The sequence below is a fragment of the Rhinolophus sinicus genome, linkage group LG05, assembly GCF_036562045.2.
Source record: "Rhinolophus sinicus isolate RSC01 linkage group LG05, ASM3656204v1, whole genome shotgun sequence".
Lineage (NCBI taxonomy): Eukaryota > Metazoa > Chordata > Mammalia > Chiroptera > Rhinolophidae > Rhinolophus > Rhinolophus sinicus.
In genome coordinates, this window is record NC_133755.1 from 26,305,328 (window position 1) to 26,322,999 (window position 17,672).

General features: G+C 38.1%; 1 protein-coding gene across 1 annotated transcript in view; it reads right to left on the reverse strand.

Moving 5' to 3' along the window:
• Nucleotides 1-6,025: 6,025 nt before the first annotated feature.
• Nucleotides 6,026-17,672, reverse strand: part of CDKL4 (cyclin dependent kinase like 4) — a 34,187-nt gene continuing 22,540 nt past the window's right edge. The window contains exons 5-10 of the mRNA XM_019742602.2: nt 16,658-16,748; nt 15,548-15,745; nt 14,831-14,913; nt 13,366-13,422; nt 9,523-9,657; nt 6,026-7,294 (exon numbers count right to left, since the gene is read on the reverse strand). Of these exons, the coding sequence (XP_019598161.1) occupies nt 7,193-7,294; nt 9,523-9,657; nt 13,366-13,422; nt 14,831-14,913; nt 15,548-15,745; nt 16,658-16,748 (666 nt within the window). The 3' untranslated portion in view covers nt 6,026-7,192. The remainder of the gene's footprint in view (nt 7,295-9,522; nt 9,658-13,365; nt 13,423-14,830; nt 14,914-15,547; nt 15,746-16,657; nt 16,749-17,672) is intronic.

A 17,672-nucleotide genomic window follows, 5' to 3' on the forward strand; every position in this document is an offset into this window, starting at 1 on the left:
TGGCTAAGAACCCATGATTTAGAGGAAATATATTTGACAGAGTCCATTTTGGTGAGAGATTTTATCTTTCCTAAATGGGATTATATTTAAGGAATAACAGAGTGTACTGCATCCAAAGAGACGTCAATCTCCAAAAAATTGTATTTTAGAGATTTGTTTGAATTCCATCTCAGATTATTTTCAAATTTAGTTTATATAAGATACAGGGGGGCTCTGATATTAGAAAAGATTAAATACAGGATGATTTTTCTCTAACCTGAAAATTGCAATTAGTAAAAGGAGATTAGCAAATCCAGGAGAAAGGAAATTGGAAAATGAAAACAAATGCATGTCAGAGCAGACAGAATTGATGGTATTTGGTGAAGGAAGAAATAGATGACAATAGGACAGGGATTCAAATCCAAGAAAAGCAGGTGTGTGGCTAGAAAGGAGAATCATTATGAACAGGGAGGAATGTGAAAAGGAGATTCTGAAATGGAGACTGTTGCAGGCAAGTGACAAATACCATTATTCCTCTAGCTAGCACTTCTGACAGTTCTTCTCCTTTCCTTTTTTCTCTTACTGCAAATGTTCCTTAAAGATTAGGACTGATCTCACCCAGTCATTTCCTCACTGCCTCAAGAATATAAATTGCTCATATGATTTCAATTGCTGGAATATACAGATTAAATTAAGACTTGCATCTCTAGCCTGGATCTCTTGCTTTTTCTCTACTTGAGTTTCCTACAGCTAAGTACCGTGTTTAAACAAACACAATATTAAATTTGTTTTGTGTATTCCCAGACAATAAAATGCTTTTTCTTCAAAATTTAGTTGTACTTCTCCAGCCAACTCTTCTATCTCTGATGATTCCAACCCCTCAGAAAATCTCTTGGAGTCATGGTCAGATTATTTCATGATGCTGGTATGTTTTCTTTTAAGTTTTCTGGTGAGGTTTAGTTTGCGCCTTCCGGTGTTAGAATTCTTGTTTTAGATAAGTGTTATTTTCATTTTAGAGTTGAAAACGCTAATGATCAAAGGTCATGACTTGTAAGTGGCAAAGCCAAAATCTAACCTCTGGTAGGATCTCTTTCTAGTTGATACAGAAAGAGGGAAAGTGAGGAAAGACAATGACGCCAGTCATCCTGAGTACTCAAAGGTGCTAGAGACCCTTCTTATGAGAAACAGGATAAGACTTTCCCCTAAAAGCTGAAGTCTGCTGAATGGGAGGATGAGTGATGAACACTGGATAAAAACACCAATCAGGACACAAACTGACTGTGTTTTTGGGGAGGTAGAAAACTAAACCTGGCATCCATCCAATTATCTAACACAGACATGAATATTTTTCTTGCAAAAAGATGTAATGTTCCAGGACAGTATGGGGAATATAATCAATAATGTTGTAAAGATTATGTAGGGTGCCCGATGCACACTGGACTTATCAGGGAAACCACTTCATGGATGGTGTAGATGCCTGACCACCGCACTGTACACCTGAAGTTGAAGTTGAATAATATTGAATGTCAACTATAATTAAACATATATACAGAGGGTGCCAAAAAAAATGTATATACATTTTAAGAAAGGAAAAAACAGTATTAAAATTGAAATACTCAACATATACCCATAACAAAAGATGAATACAAGTCATGTGTATACATTTTTTTTGGCACCCCCAGCAGTATATGTAGTCACAGGCTGTGGAGTACAGCATAGGGAATAGAGTCAATGGAATTGTAACAGCTATATACGATTTCAGGGGGGTTATCACTTTGTTACAATGCTTTGGATTTCTTGCATAGGGTGGTTACACAAGTCTTCAGAGAAGATGATGTCTTCCTTGGAAGTATAGCAGCCTTGACTAAATAAGATTCACTGATAGAGATGAGTGGGTAGCAGGAAAGAATGATTTTCAGATTCCCTAGACTTATTTGTAGTTCTAGGTTAAATTACAGTAGACCCCATGCCTTTATGTGTGAATATTATTTGAGAACTTGCTTGTAAACTGTAATATAAGGTAAGTCACTTAAAAACGTACTCTATTTCAGTTATCTATTGCTACATAACAAATCATTCCAAAACGTAGTGGCTTAAAACAATAATGATTTACTATTTCTCCTAATTTTGTAGGTTGACTGGGCTCAGCTGAGCAGTTATCCTGTTCTACTTGGTGCTGGCTGGGGACCCTCACTTGGCTACATTTAGCTCATGGATGCACTGAGTGGGAAGATAGAAGATTTTGTCATATGACTGGCCCCTTGGTGCCCCTCCAGTGGCCATTTTCTTTCCACGTGGTATCTTATCATCTGGAAGTCTGGCCTAAGCTTCTTTACATCTCAGTGGCTGGCTCCCGCAGAGAGAGAAAGCAGAAGTTGCCAGGCCTTTCAAGACCTAGACCCAGGAATCGCACAAGGACACCTCTGATGCATTCTATTTTTCTAAGGAAGTTACAGGTCACCAGGAGGGGAAGACGGAGGGTGACTTCACCGTTTGATATAAGGAGAGGCAAAGTATCATTGCAAAAGGCACACGGGATGGGAGAAATTGTTGTAGTCATCGGTGGAAATAATCTACTGTACATCGGTGGAAATATCTACTTTAGATAATCTACTGTATAATCCAAAGAAAACAAAGAATTGAAACATTCAAATAATGACCTCATTCATTACTTTACCAATTGTTTCTCTCTCTTTTGAGCATTAGTTTAAGTTTGGTCTTGAGCCTTTCACTTTTTAAAACCTACAACAGAAACTATTGTGATAACCTGGAATTGAAGTTATAAGAAAATTTCCTATCTTGTAGTTTAAGTATTGTAAAGAGTCAGAGACATATTTTGATGAACTGAAAGAAAAAGAATCTTATAGCCTCAAAGTATATTTGTAAAGATGTTTTCAGGAATAAGCATCTAGCTGGTCAGACTGGAAAAGATTTTGTTAATTTTTCTATTTGTAAAACTTGCCAACCCAAGGCACAAAAAGGAATAGTTGCCATGTCAGCTATGCAGATATTCTAACTGATGGGGAATTCAATAACAAGTTCTGGAATTTATATATGAAGACAACAGTTTTCTTACTCAAATATAAAGTATTAGACAATGGACGAATAGCTGAGTTAAATAGAAATAAGGAGACAGAAATATTTCTAACTTTTATTAAAATAAGCTAAAGAACATATTCAGGTTAAGTTATATATACAAATATAAAGTCACCGAAGTATTCAATCCCATACTCAGGTTTTCTAAATATCTTAAGCTAAATTTAAAAAACATCTACTTATATAGTTAACATGATACAACTAAAAAGGCTTTGCAGTGAATTGTTTCTAGAACAATAAATTGCTATTGTGCTAATTATCAAATGCTAATTAACATATAGCTATAATTTCATGTGATTTAAAATAGACCTGCTTCTACATTATATGTTGTAAAATAGTAAGTAGACACACACATCTTCAACGTAACAATACTGAGAGATATGGTCAGTGACTAGTGTTCACAACAGAAAAAAATTTTTTTAACTTTATAAATACAAGTCATTTATACGCCTGTTAAGTAGGATAACCAATTCTCAGCTTGAGTAAATTACAGGTTAAATATAAAGTTGACTGAACTTGGGTCCCTACTGCCGAAATATAAAATGGGTATAACTAGATATATTTGCAGAGTTCCATTAAGTTATCATTTACTGAAACTACTAAAAGTTTTACTGAAGTTAGACATGTATTAAATGTTCTTTGTCTTAATGATTATCTTAAATTAATATTTCACAGCGTATCTGTCATTTCCAGACTAATTAGATTAAAACATCAAAGAATGATTACATATTATTCTGCATTTCAAAAGCACACTTATTTTATTTACATTAAAATCTGGTGATAATTAGCTTTAATATCAATTTTAATTTATAAAATTTAACCTGTTACATGGTTGCCTGCAAACTACTATTTACCTGATAGAACTAGCAGGGAGTAGTTATGTGTTTATGTGTATGTGAAAGCAATCAAGCGAGAGAGAAAAGAAAGAGACAGAGAGAGAGAGAGAGAAATCTCCTAGCTCCTGGATATATCATAAACACCAAAATTTACCTTGGTATTATTAATAGAAAACAATCTCTAGAATGCCTCTTCTAGTGGGAGATATGTCCAAGACACAAACACCCTGTGCAATAGAGAATCACAGAATTTTAGAGCTGAAGGGGAGCCTTAGACCATCTGGCTTATCTACCGTGTTTCCCCGAAAATAAGACCTAACCGGAAAATAAGCCCTAGCATGATTTTTCAGGATGACATCCCCTGAACATAAGCCCTAATGCGTCTTTTGGAGCAAACCTTAATATAAGACCCAGTCTTATTTTTGGGGATACACGTTACTCTCTTATTTAACAACGAGAAAATGAAGGCACAGAAAAGTTACACGTCAGACAAGACTACAGAGTCGCAAGCCAGGCCTAAAACCCGGAGTCCTAACTTCCAGACCAAATAGTATTTCTATTATTCTCTGAACCACTAATCTTAAAGACTTTTCGTCATCTATTAAAACAAGAATGAAGTTGCTGAGTTAATGATTTTAATCAAAGAGAAACACATCCATACATACCAAGAACATTACTTTAACTTGTGAGTGACATTTTATCTTTATGTCTTAACTATGTGCATTTAAAAAGTCTATATATTTGCGATTCAGCTAATATCTTACACTGATGCTTCAATTTTTTGAAGATTTTACTGTTTTGTGGAATTTTAGGATGATTCCTCTTCTGATAGTATGTTTTAAAATTTTGGTGGGGGGGAGAACTCTGTGTCATTTCTAAACCCACGATTGGACATAATTAGGAGTGACAAATGACTAAGAAATTGCCATATTTTTGAAAAAATTGCAATTCTATGGCAAGTAAGCTAAAGAACCATAAAACATTTTCAGAATTGCCTTTTTTTTTTTCAAAGTAACTTATTACTTTTCTTAGATCTTATAGTTTGAGGGATCTGCAGGAGCAGTGAAGAGCAGTGACACAGTTAATTTAGAAGAGGGAACATCTACTCCCCGCTCAGCTCTTCAATCCCTGCCTGAGAGCTTTGTTTTTACCCTCTACTCAATCATCTCCCTAATCAAAAGCATTCAAAAGCCTCTTGAACACAACTTTTCAGTGCTTCAGCCTAGTTAAAATCATCTTCAAAACGTGACCCTCTAAAAGGGTTTTGTGGTTGGGGCAAGTTGGAACAATGACTATATTCAAATATCAGCAGGACTGAAATGGGGACCAAAGACAGAGTCCAAGCAAATACGCTTACGGGGCTGATACAGTTCTAATTAAATGTCCTTTCCTATGGTGTGTCTGCATTTTTAATTCCCTGTAAAGGAAAACAAACAAACAAACAAACAAAACTGCTTAGAGACTCTCAGGTCCATGTGTGGAAAATTGGAGGAAACCAGGGAGTGAAGAGGTCACGCTGAGGTGGAGAAAAGGGAGTATTCAGGTGGCGCCACTCACCCTGACAGCGCAGTATTTGGACTGCACCAAAGTATTCATTTATATAAATAAATGAAAAAGCTGGAAAGCTGGCACAGGTGGCACAATTCCCAGGTAAGCCACACACTACACAAGATTGAAGGAAATGAATGGTTACAGAATTGTGTGGGCTCCAGTGAAGAACCTGGGGCAAGGCTATTTGCTGAAGGTAAGTTTTACAAAAGTCATTACTTAATTTGGGTACTGGACGCTGAAATGCAACTGTCTTCCATGTGGCTGAGGAATGCAAGGGATTCTGTGTAGTACAGTGGTTTGAAATGTGCGCTGGAAACAGGAAAGAGTTGCAGTCTGAGATCTATGCACCTGGGTGATTCACGCAGCAGCAGCGCTATGTGGCCTGGGTCACCCAGGGAAAGCCAAGTATGCAAATGTCATCGTATTTTTCTTCGTGGGGATATGCTTGCATCAGAACATTTTTCTAAGCATTGGATGCTTTCTCCTCTCCAATGATACCTAAATGATAGATCTAAGGAAAAACAATTGCAAAATGCTAGCTTGAATTAATTCTTAAACGTAAGCAAAAAATACTTTAAACATTCTGTAACACTCTTAGATGTCCAGGATAAAAGGCGTCTACTATGGTGCTTCAAAATTTATAATTATAAATATATGTGTACACACACACACACACGTATGTAGGTAGATATGCTGCTGGTTAAGTTTACTTAGGAAAATATCCCAGTGTAAAGTGGGCTCACCTATGGAGGTGTTTTGTTTATTTGCTAGTGTTTTTGGTAAGAGACACAAAAGGAAGCTAACTGAAAGAAAGCTTCCTGCTCTCAGGAACGTTTACAAGCCTGACCTGATTATGATGTACAAGTTTAGGGCAGCACGAGTTTATGAAGGCTATGGATGCAAATGTTTGGAAGAGATGGTTGATAATAGAGCTTTTAGAAAATACACCAGGAGGATAGGTTTAGGTACTGAGATGATTTAGCCAACAGGAGAAAAGGATAAGAAACCATGATGTACCAAAGGATAGCATTAGAGTCAGCAGTCAATTATTCTAGCATGTTATGAGGATGGTAATTCCTGGTAGTTCATCCACTATTTGCTATGTAAATGCATGGAATTTTCTCTAGCTAGCTTTAAAAATAGAATTGTCAATGTCTCGTGAGACAGAGAAACTAGAGTCTGCCCTGGAATCAAGGAATAAGCCTAGGGAACCATTTCAAGGTTCCCTTCCTACACCAATATAAAAACACAGTTTAAAGTACCAGCATTACTCCACAGACCTGATTACAATAAGAATGAGTTAAAATGCAGAAACATAATGTCATTTCTTACACAAACAACAGCTAAGAAAGCTATTTGTTATTAAGACGTTATGTGGTCAGCTGAAGCCAGATGATATATGTAAATCTTTTTCACAAATCAAAGTACAGTAAGCCCACAAATTCTCAATATAAATTGCCTCAAGAGGGGCTGCTCTGATGAAATTGAAAATGTCTCCTCCATATGTGCAGTTTCAGACTTTATAACATTTAAAGAAAATGTTCTAAAAGATAAAATTGGCATGTAAAAAGCACGGGTAGAGGAATTGGTAATGATCAGAGCAAAATAATTCTAGAAAGGAATCTTAATTTTCATATGGCTCATTTGCATTTGAAACACTGAGAATTCCTATCTCTCTTGTACAAAAATGTGTACATATTAAATTACTTTCCACTTGAAAGAACATTTTCCTAAATGTTTGGAAGATGATCAAATTTTAACTGGAGGACTTGTTTTCTTCCATCAGGTATGGGGGAGATGTGGCTTCCTGGTATGAGAGGCAACAGTTGATTCTAATAGCAGAATAAGACAAAAATAAGAAAGTAAATTGAAAACAATTCCTATTTGTACAGTGTGATTTAAAGGTGGTAACAACAAAAAAAAAGATACATATGGTACAAAGATGTCAATAGATGTCAATGTTAAAATTAAGCAGGGTAACCTTTCCAAAAATTGTGATATTCTGACACTTGAAAATTAGATTCCATTACTTATTCTGGGACTCTCAGGGGTATACTATTATTTATATGAATATACAAATTTCTGTTATCTAGTCAGTGTTTAAAAGGTAAATGCCCACCAGCTGTTAAACGGTAATTCCAAGAGTCTACATTCAACCATCTCAAATTTTTAATTTTTGAATATTAATTTTAGGATATTGGCAGGACAGCAAAGATTTAAAAACCTCTTTATTATCAACTTTAAACAACATTTAATCTTAAGGAATTTGTTGGTCATCCATTCAGAGATCTAGAAATTGCCATCTAGGGAGAAATTTGAATTCACAAAATGAAACCACACTGAAAAGATCTTTCTCAATTTTCAGTTTATTTTCTGATAGGGTAAAATATCTAGAGAAGAGGTGCACGCTCAGAAAGAAAACCAGAACTTGAAAGACACCCTTGTCTTTCTCTTGGCCTTGCTCTCTAGAAACTTCCCCCGGTGGAGACAGATGTTCAGGCATCGTCTCATGGTGGGCGCTCTAGTGGGGCTACCACGCAGAGGTGGACAGAAAGTTGTTGACAAAGGACAGAAAATGACTTTGCAAATGAGATTATCCATGTGCATGCTGCTCTTCCTGTTTCTTTTCCTTCTGTTGTCCTCGGTCTTTGGGAAGGTCTACTGTAAAGTCCCTGATCTTTATCAATGGGCTACAGGGGATTAAGGAATGGGGAGCACAGCTGTGAGCTGGAGGCTTAAAGGGAGAGCAGTATCCACATCCCCTTCGAGGCGAGCGTGGTAGAACATGGTTGAACCACAGGGACAAAGGTAGGACGGAGCAGTGATGCTGTCCCACCCTCCCAAACCAAAGGTGAGGAATCTGGTGAGATGTTTTTAAGGGAATAGTGTTTTTACACACAATTCACACTGTATTTCAGATTGCTGCCTCAGACTTATTTGAACACACCTGAATCTTTTGGTTATTTACGTAAACTGTATTGGGCTTAACATGCAAAACATGTAACTAACAGTAAAAGATAAAATGGTCTATGTTATAAAAATTTGGATATCCAGAGATTTTAGATACACAGAAATCATCTTAACATTTCTTCCTATTGATTAGTTTGATCTTTCTCTCCCAACAAACTTCTATTTTAACTATCAAACAGTTGGAAAAAAAAAAAAAGACTGCTTCGTTCCTTTATGGTGACATGCTAATGAGAAGATAAATGACCAAAAAGTAGATCAAAGGTGGAAGATTAAGCAAATGCAAATGAAACAATCCTCAGTCTCTGATAAATTAAAAATTACCATCTTGACTTACTAATAAGCAGTGCTCATCTATTTATTTGGATCATATTTATTGAGAACCTTTTATGTGACACATATTGTTTTAGGTGCTTGTATAAAATGAGGGGGAAAAAAACCCAAACAAACTTACTTTCCTGTAGTTTATGTTTAAACTTCAAAGTTTTCTGAAAGCAAGTGAAGAGCAGTAGCCTAATAAACTGCAGAATCAATGCCTGTCATCATATTCACCATATTTTTCTGTAATACTGGCACATCTGAGGATAAGATTTGGTTCCCAGGTGTCTGAATTTCATCTCTTTGTATCTGGCCAGAGTTATCCTTGGCTTTGAGAAAAAATATCTAAGAAAGGCAGACTTAGGTGCGTGCCCGGGTTAAAAGACCACGTATAAGTCAAGTTTCTTTCATTTGTGCATCTGGAGGCTACAGAAAGGTACTGGATTCCTCTGCAATGCCAATTACACTCAGTCCTGCTGTAATCGGATTTTTATGAAGCTGTTGTACATGATCTCGCGGGTGGGATATTCAATCAGTGTAACAAAAGATTGTGCAATCATTTGATTTAAGTATATTTGGAATAGGATTTTGTAACAGTTTGGATCTTTTCCTAGTTTTATGATTTTATCACATCAATCACCAGTATTTATTAGGTAAACAAATACAACTAAACCAGTGCAAAGACAAGGTCGTGGTGTTCACCTAGTCTCACTTTGAAAGGTAGAAAACGGAAAATAAAGAATTTTTATAGCACTTCAACTTTGAACGGAGGTACCTGCTGACGTCTTCTATTTCTCCCTTCATTACGGGCTTTTCTTTTAATTTGGTCCTCTCGGAAAGAATCAAAGTAGGGGCTCTCCAGGAGCTGGGCACAGGTTAATCTGTCATCTGGATTCATTTTCAGACACTCCTTGGAAGAAAAGCAAAGAAGATATTAAAAGAGGGGCCTCTTTTGTTACTGTGGCCCCAAACTGAATAATAACTTGATAGAGCAAATATGAGTTTAGAAATTCTTCAAGTTTGTACTCGTGTATTACCCAATACAACTTGTTAATTGTGGTAATCTCTTATTTCTTTAGAACTTCATTCTGGCTTCTGGCTTCATAATTCCACATAAGTGGCTCTTGTTGTTCACACCTATGACCTCTACTTTCATATCTTTAAATCTACTTCCATATTTTGCATTCTCATCTCAGTTGTGTTAGATACTACTGACCACACCCTCCTTCTTGAAACTCTCCCTTTGGCTTCCCATTTTCATTCCTGCTTTCATTCCTGCTCTCCCTTTGGCTTCCCGTTTTCATTCCTGCTTCCTGGTCACTCCTTTTCAAACCCACCTTTCCTAGTTTACCTTCTCCACAATGGTTGCATGAAATTCTTCAAGGCTCAATCCTAGGTTCCCCTTTCTTGTCATCTGTTCTAAATTTCTAGCAAATCTTACTGATGCTCAAATGGCTTCAATGGTCAATGTTTACCAGAGACTTCCACATGTATATTTCTGGTCCAGACCTCTCTTTTGAACTCCAGACCCATATGTGCAATGGCCTACTTCATATGTCTCTGCTTTGTCTCAAGGTCACTGCTATAGGTTGAACTGTGCCCCCCCACCCCCACCAAATATCTGTTGAAGTCCTAACTCCCCGTACCTCATAATGTGACCTTATTTGGAAGTAGGGTCTTTGCAGATGTAGTTAACATTATATCATACTGGACTATGGTGGGACCTACTCTAACATGATTGGTGTCCTTATAAGAGGGAAGACAATGCAAAGCCACACCCACGGGGCATACACTATGTGAAGACAGGAAGAGACTGGAGTTCTGCTGCCACAAGCCCAAGAATGCCTGGGACTCCAGAAGCTAGGAGACACCACGAAGGATCCTCCCCTAGAAGCTTTGGAGACCGTATGGCCCTGCCAACACCTTCATTTTAGACTTCTCGTCTCCACAATTGTGAGAATGAATTTCTGTTGTTTCCAGCCACCCAGTTTCCGATACTTTGCTACGATTGTCCTAGGAAACAAATACAGGCACCCCCTCTTTGCCACCCTCCTCTACTTTACTCCCCAGATCTAAATCATCATCAAGTTCTATCAGTTTTGTTTCCATTTATATCTTCAATTTACTTCCTTGAAAAAGGAAAAAGAAAAAAAGAGAAAATTTACTTCCTTGTATGGCTTTTCAGTCTATTGAAATCTAATCTATCACTAAATACCTACGGGTTTCTTTTTTTAAGAGCATTTTTAGATTCTAAGAAAAGACTGTTAAAGCTGAGCTCCTCCATCGGGCCGGGGCTGGAACAACATCTTGCTTAATTCATTTTAGGTGCATTGAGAAGCACTGGATGGAGCTAAGGCTTCTGAGATCTTGACTGCCTGACTGATAACTTCCTGTACACCGAGAGGCTGATGAATCTCAGAGGTGCTCCCTAATCAAAGTGCTCCTAACCTGGAAAAGGTTTTAACAATGAGGGATGATAAACTGGAACTGCAAAGTGCGTCAGGCTCCTTTTCTTGAAAGGTCCAGTTTCACAGAAAGCCCTTTAACAAAATTTCCAATAGTCTAGTCTTCTCCTTGAGGACCAGGTAAAACTGATATAGTCTTAGGATGGTCATGACTATAAAAACCAATGAGTAATAAAAAAAATCAGTACTGTACCCACTGTCTCACTCTAAACCTAATGAAGAGAACACAAAAGGTCTGCCACATACAGGCCACTGTATGCCACCACTGTCATTGGCTGGCACTTCACTCACTAGAGCAGTTCCCTATATAGATCAGGACCCAGTCCCACAGGATAACTAACTGCCTGTATGGTAGCTGCTAATTATTTGCTGTTCAAGATGTCTCACTTGCAATTAATGAAAGAAAGCTTGCTTTCATCTAACATGGGGCAGGAGCCTAGGACATAGGGTGTGGACCACAGAATAGGTCAAACACTGTGGGTCTAAATCAAATAGTTGAGTGACAAAACTAGCTTCACCCAGAATCCTGGGCTGGCCAACAGCGCACTTCACCTTTGGAGATGAGGACAGGGAGTTTGTTCTATACCTTGGAGTTTTCCTGTCCTGGAGTTGCCTTCTAGGAAGTTTTCTCTCTGGTTAGTTGAAGGAGAAACCAGAGGAAGGCTTGGCCTCCACTTGAGAATGGGCTTGCAGCAGTACCTGAAGCTCCCCACGCCTGGGTTTTGTTAAATTGTAGGTGGGTCAGAACAACCTGTCCAAAACAAGGTCAGGACATTGGGCTTCCAGGATAGGACCCGTAGATTGCTGGGTGAAGGCAGGTCAGAGCAGTGAGGCAGGCAGAAGGCAGCTGAGGTCCAGTGGAGTAGTGGTAAGGGCAGTCTGGGAGCACAGAGGTGTCAGGCTGGGAATCTCAGGAGGACTCAGACTGAAGGCATCCAGCACCCTGGAGAGCACCTTGGCAGCGACCTGCACTAGCGCGAAGTGGACTCTAGGTCATCCAGATGGCTCCCTCTTCTAGATCAGATGAGTTTCAAATGGGGCTACTTATCATAATCACCTAGGGGGATGTTTAATGATACAAATCCCCAGGTCCTATTTATAGAGATTCTGTTCTAACCTGAGGTTAGATACCAGAATGTGTGTTTTTAAAAAGCACCCAGGTCATTCGGATGAGTAGTATGGAAACTTCTGCTATAAATAGAACTTAATTGATTGTTAAAGATAGATACCCTTACTGGTATCTCCAGCCTTATCTCCCTAAGGCAGGGGTGTCCAAACTTTTTTCAACAGTTTTCACCAAGGGCCATAAGCGGTAAAATACACAAACAGCCGGGCCACGCACTCGATGTGAAGTACGTATTGCCTCACCTGGTTTATTTAAGTAAACTAAATATATTTTTGGAATTTGCTGTGGGCCAATTAAAAATGGATTGCAGGCCGCAGTTTGGACACCCCTGCCCTAAGGGCTTTTAGTATTCACTGTGGATGAATGAGTCACACATAGTATGGCCTCAGGCATAAATGACAGACTGGTCATAGGTGAGTTTCTTCTACTTTTTATTAGAATTTGTCCTTTGTTTGACTATCTCTTTTGGGCCTCGTGCATGGACTATGTATGGTGTCTATTTGGCTCTGACTTTGCCTGCAGTTCTACTCATTTTTAAAAAAATAATTAAAAACTTTATGTAATTCCATATATCTAAAATGTTATCAGTTCAACATTAATATTTTAAATTATTAATGGAATATTTTATACTCTTTTTATAGTGTTTTTCATAGAAATCAGTACACGTGGATTCAAATTAACCATATTTCATGTGTTCAATAACATGTAGTGGCTACCACATTGGACAGGGCAGTTCTAGACCTTCAAACTTAAGGAGTATAGCCATCTTCACAATTTCCATAGTCTGAATATACTTAATCAAATTTCCTCATGAATCCAAACGAAGTATTGGTGTTCATCACAGCAAACCCTAATTATACTCTTTCATCTTCTACTAATTTTTATGGATATGCTAGAAAGATTACTGCATCAGTGATGACATCCTACCTTAGCATTATATTTGCCTTACTGTCCACCCCTCCCGGAGTTCCCAGCTTCAATCACTACAATTTGCTGTCCATAATGGTTCTAATTGATTCTTAAGTACCTTCATGAAATCCAAAGCCACGGGATGAGCATCTGAGAACTTTTCTTCAAGAGTCTCCTAGAAAATACAGAATTTCAATGTTACATAACAACAAAGTAATGTATATTTTAACTATATTAGTAATAAGGACATGTAGGTTAGATAATTCTTTAAAAATTTTTTTAAATCGTATTTTTGTATAATTTTACACTATGCAAAGATTTGAAAGACAAAAAATGGAGTTATTTTCTTAATTTCACAATGTCTGGCAATTGATGCTTGGTAAATGTGGGTTCCAAATGTCCCCTTTTGAAATCCTTCAACAATACTATAATATCTGTGTCTGACCTACTTATAGGGATGCTTTGAGCACTTAGGAAAATACATTGAACTACATGTGTAAGAGCACTACAGAAAGCAAGAGAATGATGAACGCACAATTCAGAATAGTAAGGAGGGAAGAGAACAGAATTGAGGAGGAGTCTGAGGGGAGTTTCACAATAACGGTAATGTTCTTCAACTAGGCAGCAGGTACATGTGGACTTGTTGTATTTTATTCTTTAAATTACATATTCTTTTGTAATTCAACCTCTAGCCTTGCAATTCAACTTTTAACCTTTTATTTATTAAAAACTTTAACAAATAGAAGAAATCCAAGATATAAATCAAGGAATTATAGGAAATAAATTTAAAACGAAGAGGGTGTCTAGAAGCAGTTGGCACCACTTGGACCCCCGATTGTTCACATGTGCCATAAATCATGATCTGTCTTTACAGATTTTCCCCATCCTGGCACCACTCTGGCACCAACACAGCTTGAGTGTGGAAACATACCTCTCCTGACTGTCCTTTCATTCTGTAGGCAGAACCTAGACCGTAAGGAGTTTTAAAGATCATAGCCCAAGCTTAGGTAATACAGACAGGAAACCAATGTCCACAGAGAGTAAGAGGGTGGCATAGTCATCGATATACTCCCATAGAAAGGCAAACCCACAGCAAGAGTGTGGAGTTTTGATTGGGATACAATAAGGATCATTTTGTAGAATGACCTTCCCATGTGAAAAATATACATTGTGAAGAAATGGTTTTTATTGATTTGAGCTCTGTTTCACATGCTGAAAAGCAGAGAATGTATTTTTTTTCCAAAATAAAGAGGACTGTTGTAAGTACTGTTTATGTGAAAATAATTATTTCAGGAAAAGGTACCTGAGCGTTTTGACTAAAATGATCAAGGTATTTATGTAAGGAAGTAAATATACTTTCACTTCAAATTTAACATTAAATTAATCTTTGGCTAGGACAAGTAAACTTTATAAGCATTCTCCTGATTCATTTTATATAGCTTTCATATAGTTTCTTTGATCTGTGTTAGTGTGTCATAAGGAAAACAGGAGCCCAAAGCACTCATATTAAAAAAAAAAACACAACTACCCCTTTAAAGAAAGGAGCAACACAAATACTAAAACATCTAAAATCGAGTAGTTACCATGTCTTCTGGTTCAGGAATACTGATGCCATGGAAAAACTGGTTACTTTTAAAGATAGATTGATGTCTCGGGATTAGTTTTCCTGTAAAATACAAACCACATAATTCAGAAGTTTAGTAAAAATAATATAGTGTTTAAACGGTTAACTTTTGAGGTCCAGATGTGAAAGAAATACTGAGCCTGGCTGTTAACCTCCAGACTTGGGAGGAATACGTCACTGCAAAAACACACCTTCTCAGGTCAGGTCAATTCTTCCACACAACTCTCTTTGTCACACATAGAGCTTGGTCTGACATTCAGCTTCCATCAGAAAAGGAGGTAAGAAAATGGCGAGGAGGGCTTTATACACATGATCTCATTTAATCTCATAACAGTCAAAATCCTCTTTTACAGTGGACAGAAATTGCGTTTGATCATATCTTCTCTTCAGAGTGAGGTCTACGCAGCTGACCCACATACTTAGCCCAATATGGAAAGTAAATGCAGAGTTTATTCCATGGCCAAGTGACCTGCCTTAGAAAGGAATCTAGAAACTCCTCAGTGGGAGAAGTAATGGCTCTGCATATTGAGGAAAGGGTTGGGCTTTGGCTACAACCCAGAACAACCATCCTGAGTAGCACGCTGGAGAGGCAAGAAAGCTCCTGCTGTTCATTACAATGACATGCTATTACTATAACAATTTAGCAACTCTGTCAGCCATAAAATGTAACTCCTACCGAGTGTTCTGATTATCAGATAAAGCTGATCCACATCTGATTGTCCGGGCCAGAGTGGCTGGCCTGTCAGGAGCTCTGCAAAAACGCAACCAGTAGCCCATATGTCGACTGAAGAACCATACTGAGTATCCCCCACAAGAAGTTCTGGAGCGCGGTACCATCTTGTAGCGACATAATCAGTGTAGGCATCTCCTGGAACTGCAAATGCAGCAATCAAATGAGGTGGGTCACATTCTCCCGAAATGCGAACCATTCCCAAGAGCAGATCAGGCCTTCAGGTAAGCTTCAAAAACTCTCAGAGGCCTTGCACTCCTAACAGTTAATGCAGTGAGGAACTGAGTCAACAGTTACACTGTGTACTCAGATATTAAATTCAACTTCCAAAGGCACCTTAGCTAGTGAATATCTATATAATCCCAAACAGAGGGCAGGGGGATTGAGAATTTCAGTAGTATGACTTCAAGTCTAAACCAATTTCCAAATGCATTGCCAAGTTACCCGTTTCTGGGTCTTATCAAGATACTGATTATGTGCATAACCACATTCTAATGTGTATGTTGCTAATAACATGTTTTTGCCCCCTGCACGGCTCTAGATTTGGGGAGAAATACTGATTTGTCCTCCTTTCTCTTTGGTTCCTCCCTGCCTGGGATGACTTCCATTTTCTTAGCACTGTCTCTGAATCCTCTCTTTGTTACTTTCTAGTCTCACCAGCTTCATGAAGTTTTTTCCAACCACTCTAGCCAACATTAGTATCTCCCTTCAGGGAACCATCTGCACCTTCACTTCAGTACTTTATCGCCAATCATCTTGCATTAGTCTTTTGTTTCTTTTACTTCAGATTATAAGTGCATGGAGAGCAGAAATGCATCATATAATTCTTTTCCTCTCCTATGGGGCAAAGCATACAAATGTGACATCCAATAAATTCTAGCTGAATGGAGTGGAGTTGAAGTGCAAACTAATGCAGCGACAAAAGGTTAAAGTGAGATTTTCCTTTTTGAATAATAACAATATAACACTTAGCATGCAGTCAATATCTAAAGTAAGAACTTACATTAATTCATAATCATCATCTAAATTGGATGTTAGTAAAAAGTTGCTACTTACTCAGAATCCGTGCAAATCCAAAGTCACAGATCTTGATTATTCCTTGCTTAGTTATCAGAATATTTTCAGGTTTTACATCTCTGTGAATACACTGTAAGATAACATTTGATTATTTCTCTGAGCCGTCAAAATGACAAAGCATAATAAACAATTAGTTTAAATGACAAAGAAACATAGCTTGTGAGATAAAAACAAATACGGTTTTCCTTCATTTTTCTAAAAAACTTAAAATTGGCAATTTTTCACTTGTAAATCTTATCATACCAAAAGAGAAAAATCAAAATGTTAACCATGTAAGTGAAGAAATGTGGGATATGAAAGCTGATTTTTTGGGGGGCAGGAGGAAGTTCGTATCATATGATTATTTCTTCCATTTTTTACCAGGTCCTCTTTAAACTGTAAGAGGTAAAACCTTAGCTGAGATTAGACCCAATGTACCTCCAGTAAGAACTGCTGCCACCCACCCAAGATCACAAGTCAGGGTGAATACTGCAGATTTGTGAAATTGGAAAAACACTTGAATGATAACAAACAAAGCTCATTTATAACCAGAATGCCCATATTATCATTTAAATCAGGATGTGTGAAGAGGAGCTCTGTTATATGCAAGGACAACAGGCACAAACCATAACTGTCCGATGAGCTGGGATGGACAGTCCCCTACTCTGGTTGAGATACCAAAGCATTTGGCCTCAGGGGATGAGTATCATATCTACATCCTCAACAGTGAGCTAACCTGGACCGATCAGCAGTCTCCAGAGAGAGGACCACACGATGCTGTTAGGTCCCTCCTCGGCGAGCAGGACGCCACCGGGAGGCATTCTCACCTCAGAGAAGCCTCCGTTAGTCTCCTACATGTGCAGACCTATCGTTTGCTGCACCTTTGTAATGACCCTGAATGAAGCAGATGCTCCTTGCTGGACGTGAGGGCTAAGCAGGGGGCATGGACGAAGGCAGGCCGAGCGAGCCTCACTCACCATGATTCTAGAAGTGGCGAGTCCATGTTGTGGAGGCC